The sequence below is a fragment of the Bombina bombina genome, chromosome 1 (assembly GCF_027579735.1).
Source record: "Bombina bombina isolate aBomBom1 chromosome 1, aBomBom1.pri, whole genome shotgun sequence".
Lineage (NCBI taxonomy): Eukaryota > Metazoa > Chordata > Amphibia > Anura > Bombinatoridae > Bombina > Bombina bombina.
The window spans coordinates 483,567,917-483,582,748 of NC_069499.1; the positions used below are offsets into that span (position 1 = coordinate 483,567,917).

Genomic DNA, 14,832 nt, shown 5'->3' on the forward strand with positions numbered 1-14,832 from the left:
GCATTAATGTGCTAATCATAAAATCTCAATGTTCACTGAAAATTATTTGGGGATCTAACTCCTCCTGAGTCTGATGACTGCCACCTTGTGCTGCAGTACACCCTTGTGTAGGGGCTTCAAATTAGCACAGCCCGTCGCCATATGAAGTCTCCTCCTGCTTATTCAGAGTCCTATGCAGACTTTTCAAGGGTATAATCCACTGCTACAAACATACATTTTGAGAGAGTCTGTATAGTCAGACGAAACACGTAGGGTTAAGGACTCTGGATAAGCAGGGGAATACTTCATCTGGTGACAGGCTGTGTTCGTCTGAAGCCCCTACACGAGGGTGTACTGCGGCACACGGCGAGGGTCATCAGATTTGGCAGGACCGAAATCGCCAGATAATTTTTTGTGAATTTTATGATGAGCACATTGATGTTACCCTTATAGTAAATGGATTTTTATTTAGTGTTTTACCATAATTTAAATATTGTCACTTTTAGTTGCGGATGCGCTCCTTTTATGCTTTGATTTGTCAATGCATAAAAGAGTTTTAAACAGCAACACTTTCTCCAACATAGGTGTGTCCGGTCCACGGCGTCATCCTTACTTGTGGAATATTCTCTTCCCCAACAGGAAATGGCAAAGAGCCCAGCAAAGCTGGTCACATGATCCCTCCTAGGCTCCGCCTTCCCCAGTCATTCTCTTTGCCGTTGCACAGGCAACATCTCCACGGAGATGGCTAAGAGTTTTTTGGTGTTTAAATGTAGTTTTTATTCTTCAATCAAGAGTTTGTTATTTTAAAATAGTGCTGGTATGTACTATTTACTCTGAAACAGAAAGGAGATGAAGATTTCTGTTTGTAAGAGGAAAATGATTTTAGCAACCGTTACTAAAATCGATGGCTGTTTCCACACAGGACTGTTGAGATGAATTAACTTCAGTTGGGGGAAACAGTGAGCAGACTTTTGCTGCTTGAGGTATGACACATTTCTAACAAGACTTGGTAATGCTGGAAGCTGTCATTTTCCCTATGGGATCCGGTAAGCCATTTTCTTAATTTTTAATATAAGAATAAAGGGCTTCACAAGGGCTTTAAAGACTGGTAGACATTTTGCTGGGCTAAAACGATTACTTTATAAGCATATTTAATGGTTTATAACTTTGGAGAGTTATTTTAATCTTGGAAATTCTGTTAAAAAAACGGCAGGCACTGTATTGGACACCTTTTTTCACTGGGGGCCTTTTCTAGTCATAGGCAGAGCCTCATTTTCGCGCCACTAATGCGCAGTTGTTTTTGAGAAGCAAGGCATGCAGATGCATGTGTGAGGAGCTCAGATCCACTGAAAAAGCTTATTGAAGGCGTCATTTGGTATCGTATTCCCCTCTGGGCTTGGTTGGGTCTCAGCAAAGCAGATACCAGGGACTGTATAGGGGTTAAATGTAAAAACGGCTCCGGTTCCGTTATTTTAAGAGTTAAAGCTTTCAAATTTGGTGTGCAATACTTTTAAGGCTTTAAGACACTGTGGTGAAATTTTGGTGAACAATTCCTTCATACTTTTTCGCATATTCAGTAATAAAGTGTGTTCAGTTTAAAATTTAAAGAGACAGTAACGGTTTTATTTTAAAACTTTTTTTGTGCTTTGTTATCAAGTTTATGCCTATTAACATGTCTGAACTAGCAGATAGACGATGTTCTGTATGTTCGGAAGCCAAGGTTCCTCTCCATTTAAATATATGTGATGAATGTGACAAACAAAGTAGGGACAATGATGCCACTGATAATAATGTTGCCCAAACTGATTCCTTAAGTGAGGGGAGTAAGCATGGTACTGCATCATCTCCTTCCATGTCTACACCAGTCTTGCCCACTCAGGAGGTCCCTAGTGCATCTAGTGCGCCAATCCTCCTTACTATGCAACAATTAACGGCTGTAATGGATAATTCTATTAAAAACATTTTAGCCAAAATGCTCACTTATCAGCGAAAGCGTGACTGCTCTGTTATAGATACTGAAGAGCATGAGGACGCTGATGATAATGGTTCTGACATGCCCTTACACCAGTCTGAAGGGGCCAGGGAGGTTTTGTCTGAGGGAGAAATTTCAGATTCAGGAAAAATTTCTCAACAAGCTGAACCTGACGTTATTACATTCAAATTTAAATTGGAACATCTCCGCGCTCTGCTTAAGGAGGTGTTATCTACTCTGGATGATTGTGACAATTTGGTCATTCCAGAGAAATTATGTAAGATGGACAAGTTCCTAGAGGTCCCGGTGCCTCCCGAAGCTTTTCCTATACCCAAGCGGGTGGCGGACATTGTAAATAAAGAATGGGAAAGGCCCGGCATACCTTTTTGTCCCTCCCCCTATATTTAAGAAATTATTTCCTATGATCGACCCCAGGAAGGACTTATGGCAGACAGTCCCCAAGGTCGAGGGGGCGGTTTCTACTCTAAACAAACGCACCACTATCCCTATAGAAGATAGTTGTGCTTTCAAAGATCCTATGGATAAAAAATTAGAGGGTTTGCTTAAAAAGATGTTTGTTCAGCAAGGTTACCTTCTACAACCAATTTCATGCATTGTTCCTGTCACTACAGCAGCGTGTTTCTGGTTCGAAGAACTAGAAAAGTCGCTCAATAAAGCATCTTCTTATGAGGAGGTTATTGACAGAGTTCAAGCACTTAAATTGGCTAACTCTTTTACCTTAGACGCCACTTTGCAATTAGCTAGATTAGCGGCGAAAGATTCAGGTTTTGCTATTGTGGCGCGCAGAGCGCTTTGGCTAAAGTCTTGGTCAGCGGATGTGTCCTCCAAGAACAAATTGCTTAACATCCCTTTCAAGGGGAAAACGCTGTTTGGCCCTGACTTGAAAGAGATTATTTCAGACATCACTGGGGGAAAGGGCCACGCCCTTCCTCAGGATAGGTCTTTTAAGGCTAAAAATAAAACAAATTTTCGTCCCTTTCGCAGAAACGGACCAGCCTCAAACTCTACATCCTCTAAGCAAGAGGGTAATTCTTCTCAAACCAAGCCAGCCTGGAGACCGATGCAAGGCTGGAACAAAGGTAAGCAGGCCAAGAAGCCTGCTACCGCTACCAAGACAGCATGAGATGCTGGCCCCCGATCCGGGACCGGATCTGGTGGGGGGCAGACTCTCTCTCTTCGCTCAGGCTTGGGCAAGAGATGTTCAGGATCCTTGGGCGCTAGAAATAGTTTCTCAAGGTTATCTCCTGGAATTCAAGGAACTACCCCCAAGGGGAAGGTTCCACAGGTCTCAATTGTCTTCAGACCAAATAAAAAGACAGGCATTCTTACATTGTGTAGAAGACCTGTTAAAAATGGGAGTGATTCATCCTGTTCCATTAGGAGAACAAGGGATGGGGTTTTACTCCAATCTGTTCATAGTTCCCAAAAAAGAGGGAACATTCAGGCCAATTTTGGATCTCAAGATCCTAAACAAATTTCTCAGGGTTCCATCGTTCAAAATGGAAACCATTCGGACAATTCTTCCTACCATCCAGGAAGGTCAATTCATGACCACAGTGGATTTAAAGGATGCGTATCTACATATTCCTATCCACAAGGAACATCATCGGTTCCTAAGATTCGCCTTTCTGGACAGGCATTACCAGTTTGTGGCACTTCCATTCGGATTAGCCACTGCTCCAAGAATTTTCACAAAGGTACTAGGGTCCCTTCTAGCGGTGCTAAGGCCAAGGGGCATTGCAGTAGTACCTTACTTGGACGACATTCTAATACATTCAACCTAGCCTATGTATTCCCACCGTTTCCTCTCATTCCCAGGCTGGTAGCCAGGATCAATCAGGAGAGGGCTTCGGTGATCTTGATAGCTCCTGCGTGGCCACGCAGAACTTGGTATGCAGACCTGGTGAATATGTCATCGGCTCCACCATGGAAGCTACCTTTGAGACGGGACCTTCTTGTTCAAGGTCCGTTCGAACATCCGAATCTGGCCTCACTCCAACTGACTGCTTGGAGATTGAACGCTTGATTTTATCAAAGCGTGGGTTCTCAGATTCTGTCATTGATACTCTCATTCAGGCTAGAAAGCCTGTAACTAGAAAAATTTACCATAAAGTATGGAAGATATATATCTGTTGGTGCGAATCGAAAGGATTCCCATGGAACAGGGTAAAGATTCCTAAAATTCTATCCTTTCTACAAGAGGGTTTGGAGAAAGGATTATCTGCAAGTTCTTTGAAGGGACAGATTTCTGCTTTATCTGTTTTACTTCACAAAAAGCTGGCGGCTGTGCCAGATGTTCAAGCTTTTGTTCAGGCTCTGGTTAGAATCAAGCCTGTTTACAAACCTTTGACTCCTCCTTGGAGTCTCAATTTAGTTCTTTCAGTTCTTCAAGGGGTTCCGTTTGAACCCTTACATTCCGTAGATATTAAGTTATTATCTTGGAAAGTTTTGTTTTTGGTTGCAATTTCTTCTGCCAGAAGAGTTTCAGAGTTATCTGCTCTGCAGTGTTCTCCTCCTTATCTGGTGTTCCATGCAGATAAGGTGGTTTTGCGTACTAAACCTGGTTTTCTTCCAAAAGTTGTTTCTAACAAAAATATTAACCAGGAGATAGTTGTGCCTTCTTTGTGCCCGAATCCAGTTTCAAAGAAGGAACGTTTGTTGCACAATTTGGATGTAGTTCGTGCTCTAAAAACAGAATTTATGTTTACCTGATAAATTACTTTCTCCAACGGTGTGTCCGGTCCACGGCGTCATCCTTACTTGTGGGATATTCTCTTCCCCAACAGGAAATGGCAAAGAGCCCAGCAAAGCTGGTCACATGATCCCTCCTAGGCTCCGCCTTCCCCAGTCATTCGACCGACGTAAAGGAGGAATATTTGCATAGGAGAAATCATATGATACCGTGGTGACTGTAGTTAAAGAAAATAAATTATCAGACCTGATTAAAAAACCAGGGCGGGCCGTGGACCGGACACACCGTTGGAGAAAGTAATTTATCAGGTAAACATAAATTCTGTTTTCTCCAACATAGGTGTGTCCGGTCTACGGCGTCATCCTTACTTGTGGGAACCAATACCAAAGCTTTAGGACACGGATGAAGGGAGGGAGCAAATCAGGTCACCTAGATGGAAGGCACCACGGCTTGCAAAACCTTTCTCCCAAAAATAGCCTCAGAAGAAGCAAAAGTATCAAATTTGTAAAATTTAGTAAAAGTGTGCAGTGAAGACCAAGTCGCTGCCTTACATATCTGATCAACAGAAGCCTCGTTCTTGAAGGCCCATGTGGAAGCCACAGCCCTAGTGGAATGAGCTGTGATTCTTTCAGGAGGCTGCCGTCCGGCAGTCTCGTAAGCCTATCTGATGATGCTTTTAATCCAAAAAGAGAGAGAGGTAGAAGTTGCTTTTTGACCTCTCCTTTTACCAGAATAAACAACAAACAAGGAAGATGTTTGTCTAAAATCCTTTGTAGCATCTAAATAGAATTTTAGAGCACGAACTACATCCAAATTGTGCAACAAACGTTCCTTCTTTGAAACTGGATTCGGACACAAAGAAGGCACGACTATCTCCTGGTTAATGTTTTTGTTAGAAACAACTTTCGGAAGAAAACCAGGTTTAGTACGCAAAACCACCTTATCTGCATGGAACACCAGATAAGGAGGAGAACACTGCAGAGCAGATAATTCTGAAACTCTTCTAGCAGAAGAAATTGCAACCAAAAACAAAACTTTCCAAGATAATAACTTAATATCAACGGAATGTAAGGGTTCAAACGGAACCCCCTGAAGAACTGAAAGAACTAAATTGAGACTCCAAGGAGGAGTCAAAGGTTTGTAAACAGGCTTGATTCTAACCAGAGCCTGAACAAAGGCTTGAACATCTGGCACAGCTGCCAGCTTTTTGTGAAGTAACACAGACAAGGCAGAAATCTGTCCCTTCAAAGAACTTGCAGATAATCCTTTCTCCAAACCTTCTTGAAGAAAGGATAGAATCTTAGGAATTTTTACCTTGTCCCAAGGGAATCCTTTAGATTCACACCAACAGATATATTTTTTCCATATTTTGTGGTAGATTTTTCTAGTTACAGGCTTTCTGGCCTGAACAAGAGTATCAATGACAGAATCTGAGAACCCTCGCTTTGATAAGATCAAGCGTTCAATCTCCAAGCAGTCAGTTGGAGTGAGACCAGATTCGGATGTTCGAACGGACCTTGAACAAGAAGGTCTCGTCTCAAAGGTAGCTTCCATGGTGGAGCCGATGACATATTCACCAGGTCTGCATACCAAGTCCTGCGTGGCCACGCAGGAGCTATCAAGATCACCGAAGCCCTCTCCTGATTGATCCTGGCTACCAGCCTGGGGATGAGAGGAAACGGCGGGAATACATAAGCTAGTTTGAAGGTCCAAGGTGCTACTAGTGCATCTACTAGAGTCGCCTTGGGATCCCTGGATCTGGACCCGTAGCAAGGAACCTTGAAGTTCTGACGAGAGGCCATCAGATCCATGTCTGGAATGCCCCACAATTGAGTAATTTGGGCAAAGATTTCCGGATGGAGTTCCCACTCCCCCGGATGAAATGTCTGACGACTCAGAAAATCCGCTTCCCAATTTTCCACTCCTGGGATGTGGATTGCAGACAAGTGGCAGGAGTGAGTCTCCGCCCATTGAATGATTTTGGTCACTTCTTCCATCGCCAGTGAACTCCTTGTTCCCCCCTGATGGTTGATGTACGCAACAGTCGTCATGTTGTCTGATTGAAACCGTATGAACTTGGCCTTTGCTAGCTGAGGCCAAGCCTTGAGAGCATTGAATATCGCTCTCAGTTCCAGAATATTTATCGGGAGAAGAGATTCTTCCCGAGACCAAAGACCCTGAGCTTTCAGGGGTCCCCAGACCGCGCCCCAGCCCACCAGACTGGCGTCGGTCGTGACAATGACCCACTCTGGTCTGCGGAAGCTCATCCCCTGTGACAGGTTGTCCAGGGACAGCCACCAACGGAGTGAATCTCTGGTCCTCTGATCTACTTGTATCGTCGGAGACAAGTCTGTATAGTCCCCATTCCACTGACTGAGCATGCACAGTTGTAATGGTCTTAGATGAATTCGCGCAAAAGGAACTATGTCCATTGTCGCTACCATCAAACCTATTACTTCCATGCACTGCGCTATGGAAGGAAGAGGAACAGAATGAAGTATTTGACAAGAGTTTAGAAGTTTTGATTTTCTGGCCTCTGTCAGAAAAATCCTCATTTCTAAGGAGTCTATTATTGTTCCCAAGAAGGGAACCCTTGTTGACGGAGATAGAGAACTCTTTTCCACGTTCACTTTCCACCCGTGAGATCTGAGAAAGGCCAGGACAATGTCCGTGTGAGCCTTTGCTTGTGGAAGGGACGACGCTTGAATCAGTATGTCGTCCAAGTAAGGTACTACTGCAATGCCCCTTGGTCTTAGCACCGCTAGAAGGGACCCTAGTACCTTTGTGAAAATTCTTGGAGCAGTGGCTAATCCGAACGGAAGTGCCACAAACTGGTAATGCTTGTCCAGAAATGCGAACCTTAGGAACCGATGATGTTCCTTGTGGATAGGAATATGTAGATACGCATCCTTTAAATCCACCGTGGTCATGAATTGACCTTCCTGGATGGAAGGAAGAATTGTTCGAATGGTTTCCATTTTGAACTATGGAACCTTGAGAAACTTGTTTAGGATCTTGAGATCTAAGATTGGTCTGAATGTTCCCTCTTTTTTGGGAACTACGAACAGATTGGAGTAGAACCCCATCCCTTGTTCTCCTAATGGAACAGGATGAATCACTCCCATTTTTAACAGGTCTTCTACACAATGTAAGAATGCCTGTTTTTTTATGTGGTCTGAAGACAATTGAGACCTGTGGAACCTCCCCCTTGGGGGAAGCCCCTTGAATTCCAGAAGATAACCTTGGGAGACTATTTCTAGCGCCCAAGGATCCAGAACATCTCTTGCCCAAGCCTGAGCGAAGAGAGAGAGTCTGCCCCCCACCAGATCCGGTCCCGGATGGGGGGCCAACATCTCATGCTGTCTTGGTAGCAGTGGCAGGTTTCTTGGCCTGCTTACCTTTGTTCCAGCCTTGCATTGGCCTCCAGGCTGGCTTGGCTTGAGAAGTATTACCCTCTTGCTTAGAGGACGTAGCACTTGGGGCTGGTCCGTTTCTGCGAAAGGGACGAAAATTAGGTTTATTTTTGGCCTTGAAAGACCTATCCTGAGGAAGGGCGTGGCCCTTGCCCCCAGTGATATCAGAAATAATCTCTTTCAAGTCAGGGCCAAACAGCGTTTTCCCCTTGAAAGGAATGTTAAGCAATTTGTTCTTGGAAGACGCATCCGCTGACCAAGATTTTAGCCAAAGCGCTCTGCGCGCCACAATAGCAAACCCAGAATTTTTCGCCGCTAATCTAGCCAATTGCAAAGTGGCGTCTAGGGTGAAAGAGTTAGCCAATTTGAGAGCATGAATTCTGTCCAAAATCTCCTCATAAGAAGAATCTTTATTGAGCGCCTTTTCTAGTTCATCGAACCAGAAACACGCTGCTGTAGTGACAGGAACAATGCATGAAATTGGTTGTAGAAGGTAACCTTGCTGAACAAACATCTTTTTAAGCAAACCCTCTAATTTTTTATCCATAGGATCTTTGAAGGCACAACTATCTTCTATGGGTATAATGGTGCGTTTGTTTAGAGTAGAAACCGCCCCCTCGACCTTGGGGACTGTCTGCCATAAGTCCTTTCTGGGGTCGACCATAGGAAACAATTTCTTAAATATAGGGGGAGGGACGAAAGGTATGCCGGGCCTTTCCCATTTTTTATTTACAATGTCCGCCACCCGCTTGGGTATAGGAAAAGCTTCGGGGGGCCCCGGGACCTCTAGGAACTTGTCCATTTTACATAATTTCTCTGGAATGACCAAATTCTCACAATCATCCAGAGTAGATAACACCTCCTTAAGCAGAGCGCGGAGATGTTCCAATTTAAATTTAAATGTAATCACATCAGGTTCAGCTTGTTGAGAAATTTTCCCTGAATCTGAAATTTCTCCCTCAGACAAAACCTCCCTGGCCCCCTCAGACTGGTGTAGGGGCACTTCAGAACCAATATCATCAGCGTCCTCATGCTCTTCAGTATTTTCTAAAACAGAGCAGTCGCGCTTTCGCTGATAAGTGGGCATTTTGGCTAAAATGTTTTTGATAGAATTATCCATTACAGCCGTTAATTGTTGCATAGTAAGGAGTATTGGCGCACTAGATGTACTAGGGGCCTCCTGTGTGGGCAAGACTGGTGTAGACGAAGGAGGGGATGATGCAGTACCATGCTTACTCCCCTCACTTGAGGAATCATCTTGGGCATCATTTTCTCTAAATTTTGTGTCACATAAATCACATCTATTTAAATGAGAAGGAACCTTGGCTTCCCCACATACAGAACACAGTCTATCTGGTAGTTCAGACATGTTAAACAGGCATAAACTTGATAACAAAGTACAAAAAACGTTTTAAAATAAAACCGTTACTGTCACTTTAAATTTTAAACTGAACACACTTTATTACTGCAAATGTGAAAAAGTATGAAGGAATTGTTCAAAATTCACCAAAATTTCACCACAGTGTCTTAAAGCCTTAAAAGTATTGCACACCAAATTTGAAAGCTTTAACCCTTAAAATAACGGAACCGGAGCCGTTTTTATATTTAACCCCTTTACAGTCCCTGGTATCTGCTTTGCTGAGACCCAACCAAGCCCAAAGGGGAATACGATACCAAATGACGCCTTCAGAAAGTCTTTTCTATGTATCAGAGCTCCTCACACATGCATCTGCATGTCATGCTTCCCAAAAACAAGTGCGCAATAGAGGCGCGAAAATGAGGCTCTGCCTATGATTAGGGAAAGCCCCTAGAGAATAAGGTGTCCAATACAGTGCCTGCCGGTTATTTTACATAATTCCCAAGAATAAAATAATTCCTCAAAGCTATGAAGTATAAAATATGCTTATATATCAATCGTTTTAGTCCAGAAAATGTCTACAGTCTTAAAAGCCCATGTGAAGCCCTTTTTTTCTTTATGTAATAAAAATGGCTTACCGGATCCCATGGGGAAAATGACAGCTTCCAGCATTACATCGTCTTGTTAGAAATGTGTCATACCTCAAGCAGCAAAAGTCTGCTCGCTGTTTCCCCCAACTGAAGTTAATTCCTCTCAACAGTCCTGTGTGGAAACAGCCATCGATTTTAGTAACGGTTGCTAAAATCATTTTCCTCTTACAAACAGAAATCTTCATCTCTTTTCTGTTTCAGAGTAAATAGTACATACCAGCACTATTTTAAAATAACAAACTCTTGATTGAATAATAAAAACTACAGTTAAACACCAAAAAACTCTAAGCCATCTCCGAGGAGATGTTGCCTGTACAACGGCAAAGAGAATGACTGGGGAAGGCGGAGCCTAGGAGGGATCATGTGACCAGCTTTGCTGGGCTCTTTGCCATTTCCTGTTGGGGAAGAGAATATCCCACAAGTAAGGATGACGCCGTGGACCGGACACACCTATGTTGGAGAAATTCTATTTAGAGGCTACAAAGGATTTCAGACAAACATCTTCCTTGTTTGTTGTTTATTCTGGTAAAAGGAGAGGTCAAAAAGCAACTTCTACCTCTCTCTCTTTTTGGCTTAAAAGCATCATCAGATTGGCTTATGAGACTGCCGGACGGCAGCCTCCTGAAAGAATCACAGCTCACTCCACTAGGGTTGTGGCTTCCACATGGGCCTTCAAGAACGAGGCTTCTGTTGATCAGATATGTAAGGCAGCGACTTGGTCTTCACTGCACACTTTTACCAAATTTTACAAATTTGATACTTTTGCTTCTTCTGAGGCTATTTTTGGGAGAAAGGTTTTGCAAGCCGTGGTGCCTTCCATCTAGGTGACCTGATTTGCTCCCTCCCATCATCCGTGTCCTAAAGCTTTGGTATTGGTTCCCACAAGTAAGGATGACGCCGTGGACCGGACACACCTATGTTGGAGAAAACAGAATTTATGCTTACCTGATAAATTACTTTCTCCAACGGTGTGTCCGGTCCACGGCCCGCCCTGGTTTTTTGATCAGGTCTGATGAATTATTTTCTCTAACTACAGTCACCACGGTATCATATGATTTCTCCTATGCATATTCCTCCTTTACGTCGGTCGAATGACTGGGGAAGGCGGAGCCTAGGAGGGATCATGTGACCAGCTTTGCTGGGCTCTTTGCCATTTCCTGTTGGGGAAGAGAATATCCCACAAGTAAGGATGACGCCGTGGACCGGACACACCGTTGGAGAAAGTAATTTATCAGGTAAGCATAAATTCTGTTTTTACTTGTGAGCAGCTCCAGCAGTTTTAAAGTAAACATTGTTTGGAAATCACTCCCCACTGCACACGCAGAAGAAGCAGATGATATTTAGATTCCTTGTTAAATGAAAGAAAGAGAGCTCCTGAAATGCGGATATTTTCTTCAGACCGACCTTGTTAAATGTTTTTAGAGGTAGGCAGTGTGAAGTGTGCTTTGAGCATAAATTTGAAATTGTACACACAATAACCCTATATAGAGAATAGGGAATAAAAGAATGCTTTTTTTAGCACAAAGGCAGCAGGGAGCTGAAGGTAAAATGTAACTTTAATTTGTTAAATAAAATGATAGCTTCAATAATGGAATATAAAGTATTATATTGGTGTGCCAGAAAGAAAAGTTTAAAAACACAACTCAGATGAAGGAGACTTGTTACACTATTTATGTACAAGTTACAATGTTGCTGAACATTTAGTAAATAGAGGAATAATGCCGTGGTTTTAGGAGGAGTGAGATTACACCATTTTTAAAGGGATGGTAAGGTCAGACATTTTCTATTTATTACTTAAGAGTATTAATATATTTAAAATGTTCTTCAAAAAACTTGTGCTGTGCGTTTTCTTCCATTCACAAGCTATTGGGGGCTAAAATGAGGCAGATTTCCAAACCCACCGTGATGCTAATTTGCATTAGCCAATCACGGTGGGCAACCTGAGTTCTCCCTTTACTGCTTTTCCGGGTACTTGAATGAAGCTAACACATGCGCTCTGATGAGCAACATTGTAACGCATGCGCATTTTATCATCGGATACCATCGCCAGTGATCATGTGACGGCAGTCATTCCTGACTTGGAGCGTGTGAAAATGATTGCAAATGCGCACACGTTGGGTGTGTAAATATGTAAATGTAGCAAGATAATATATGTGTGTATTAGGGATTGCAAGACCACCCGTTGTAGGGGGCTGGAAATTATGACGTCAGAAATTAAAAATAAAATATAGATTTAAAACATGACAGAAGCTTAGTTTTTAGAAAATTGTAAGTTCATTTACTTGTATTACTTAAACGTTTGCAGTTAAGAAAAGTGATGTCTTAAGGTTGACTTTTCTAATCCTTTAAGCAACAGCTCTAATTGGGATCAGTGCCCGGTTTCCCCTGTATAGGGGTAGAACAGAAATTCCATTACAGGTAATTAGCACCCTCACATTCTTCCCACCATTTGTTAGCAGCAGAGTACTTTTTTTATCTTAAAGTTTTTTTAGTCTAAATCAACAGAGTGCAAGGTTAAAAACAGAAAAGATGCCCTATTATTAAACGTTGAATTCTACCTTCAGCTCCTTGCCTTTGTGCTAAAAAGAGCATTCTTTTTTCCCTATTCTCTATATAGGGTTATTGTGTGATATTTAGATTCCATCAGATCTATATGCTTTTGTGCGTGTTAATATTGTGACACCCAGAAACCGTAAGTGGGATTATAAGAGGGAACACTCATAGGATGTTTGGAAGCGCTTTGGAATTGTATTGGTTTGTAAGCATACATTTTGTTTTCATTTTTGTTTGTTGTTGCTTGTGTATTTTAAAAATTTTTTTTTTTTTTTTTTTTATTCCCTTAAGGTCGATTTCGACAAATTGAAGTTCTTACAACAGTGGCGAATGCTTTTTCTTCATTATACTCCCAAGTTTCGGGGACACCACTGCAAAGGATAGGAAGCTCTGCATCTCTGTCAACCAATAAAGAACCTGACAAACCTGCACCTTTAAATCGAACGACAAGTCAGACAGCAAGTCGTTTAATGAAAACATTATCCAAACTGAATTTGTATGGAACACAGCCAACAGGGGAGGGTGCTATTTCCAGTCCAGGAACAGATAATCAGGGTCTTACTCCCAAGAGTAATGAGGATGATGCTAATAAGACAGAGAAACTACAGAAACCTTTCAAAAAGAATTCTCCTCCACTGGCCACAGTGAAAGAGGAAGCATCTAATTCCCTGTTGAATGTTGACACACATTCGCCTGTCATTTCTCTCCAATTACATGAAAAACTTGTTGATGAATTGGCTGAGGCGTGCTCATTAAAACAGGAAGAATCTTTGAGTAGTCAAAATGAATGCAACGCTTCTAGTATTATTGACTTGTCTCCTCCTAAAGACATTGTATCTACTGATACAGAGTCTGAAATCAACTTAGAAGAAACAAGTCCCCATACATCAACACCAGACAAGCAGTTATGTACACCATTATCCAACCCATCTATTAAGAGTTTAGCATCATTTCAAACAAAGGATTCCTCCTCCTTTGAAATGGAAGAGGTAAGTACCATAGTTTAAAATGTTTACCAATTTAACTTACATTTTTTATTCAAAATGTTTATCAAATTGGAAGATAGATTTTGACTGCAGATGAGATTGGTAGACCCATAAAGTCGGCCCAAACCTCCTATAAAGCCCTGGTCGAGCTTAGAGACATGAAACCCACATTTTCTTTCATGATTTAGAAAGAGCATGCAATTTTAAACAACTTTCCAATTTACTTCTATTATCTAATTAGCTGAAAAGCATATCTAGATATGCTCAGTAGCTGCTGATTGGTGGCTGCGCAAAGATGCTTCGTGTGATTGGCTCACCCATGTGCATTGCTATTTATTCAACAAAGGATATCTAAAGAATGAAGCAAATTGGATAGCCTAAGTAAATTGTAATGTTTTAAAATTGTATTCTCTATCTCAATCATGAAAGAAAAATGTTGGGTTTAGTGTCCCTTTATGTTTTGTTAGCTTAGCCTTATGCTTAACTCAGACATTCTTGTCTCCTACAGTGTTTCTCTTTACCACCTCTAATTGAAGTCTATTCCATGAATCAACCACCCTTTTTCTGAAGAAGTTATTCTGCAATTTATTCTGCTGTTATTCTCCCTCATCTGGAGAGGGGTTGGGGAGGGCGGGGTCCCTCACCTGGAGAGGGGTTGGGGAGGGCGGGGTCCCTCACCTGGAGAGGGGTTGGGGAGGGCGGGGTCCCTCAGCCGGAGAGGGGTTGGGGAGGGCGGGGTCCCTCTGCCAAGGCGGGTTGGGTTTAGTTCTGCACAATTGTCGGTTATTATTGTTACTTTGCATTTTGTCATGCAAGAAAAAAAATATGTACAAATGCAATTCTTTCATATTGGGGATATTATAATTTTTTTTAGTACAACTTGGTCCATAAAGGGTGTTATAGTGTGAATGTTCCCATTTTATCTAAGTTTTTCTTATGCCAATTTTGCCCCTCCCCTTTGAATGACTGTTTCCTATTTAATTCTGTAAATGTTGTCATCTTGTTTTGCATAATTTATTGTGTATTTTAAGAAATAATTGTTTTTTTTTTTTTATGGGCTTTGCAGTGAAAGATGCAGAGCTAATACCACATGTTAGTTGTGTTTTGAATTATTATTACCTGGTTTGCCAGGATTCTATAACCATAAAAGGTGTGTGCCTGGTGTAGCAGAATCTTAGCAAGAACTTTTTTTCCACCCTGTTTAACAAA

General features: G+C 42.1%; 1 protein-coding gene across 2 annotated transcripts in view; it reads left to right on the top strand.

Annotated features, from left to right (window-relative positions):
- The window catches only part of ITPRID2 (ITPR interacting domain containing 2), a 229,220-nt gene that overhangs the window by 96,515 nt on the left and 117,873 nt on the right, over positions 1 to 14,832 (top strand). For both annotated transcript variants that reach the window (XM_053698523.1, XM_053698524.1), the window contains one exon: positions 12,929 to 13,626. In XM_053698523.1, coding sequence (XP_053554498.1) covers positions 12,929 to 13,626 — 698 coding nt within the window. The remainder of the gene's footprint in view (positions 1 to 12,928; positions 13,627 to 14,832) is intronic.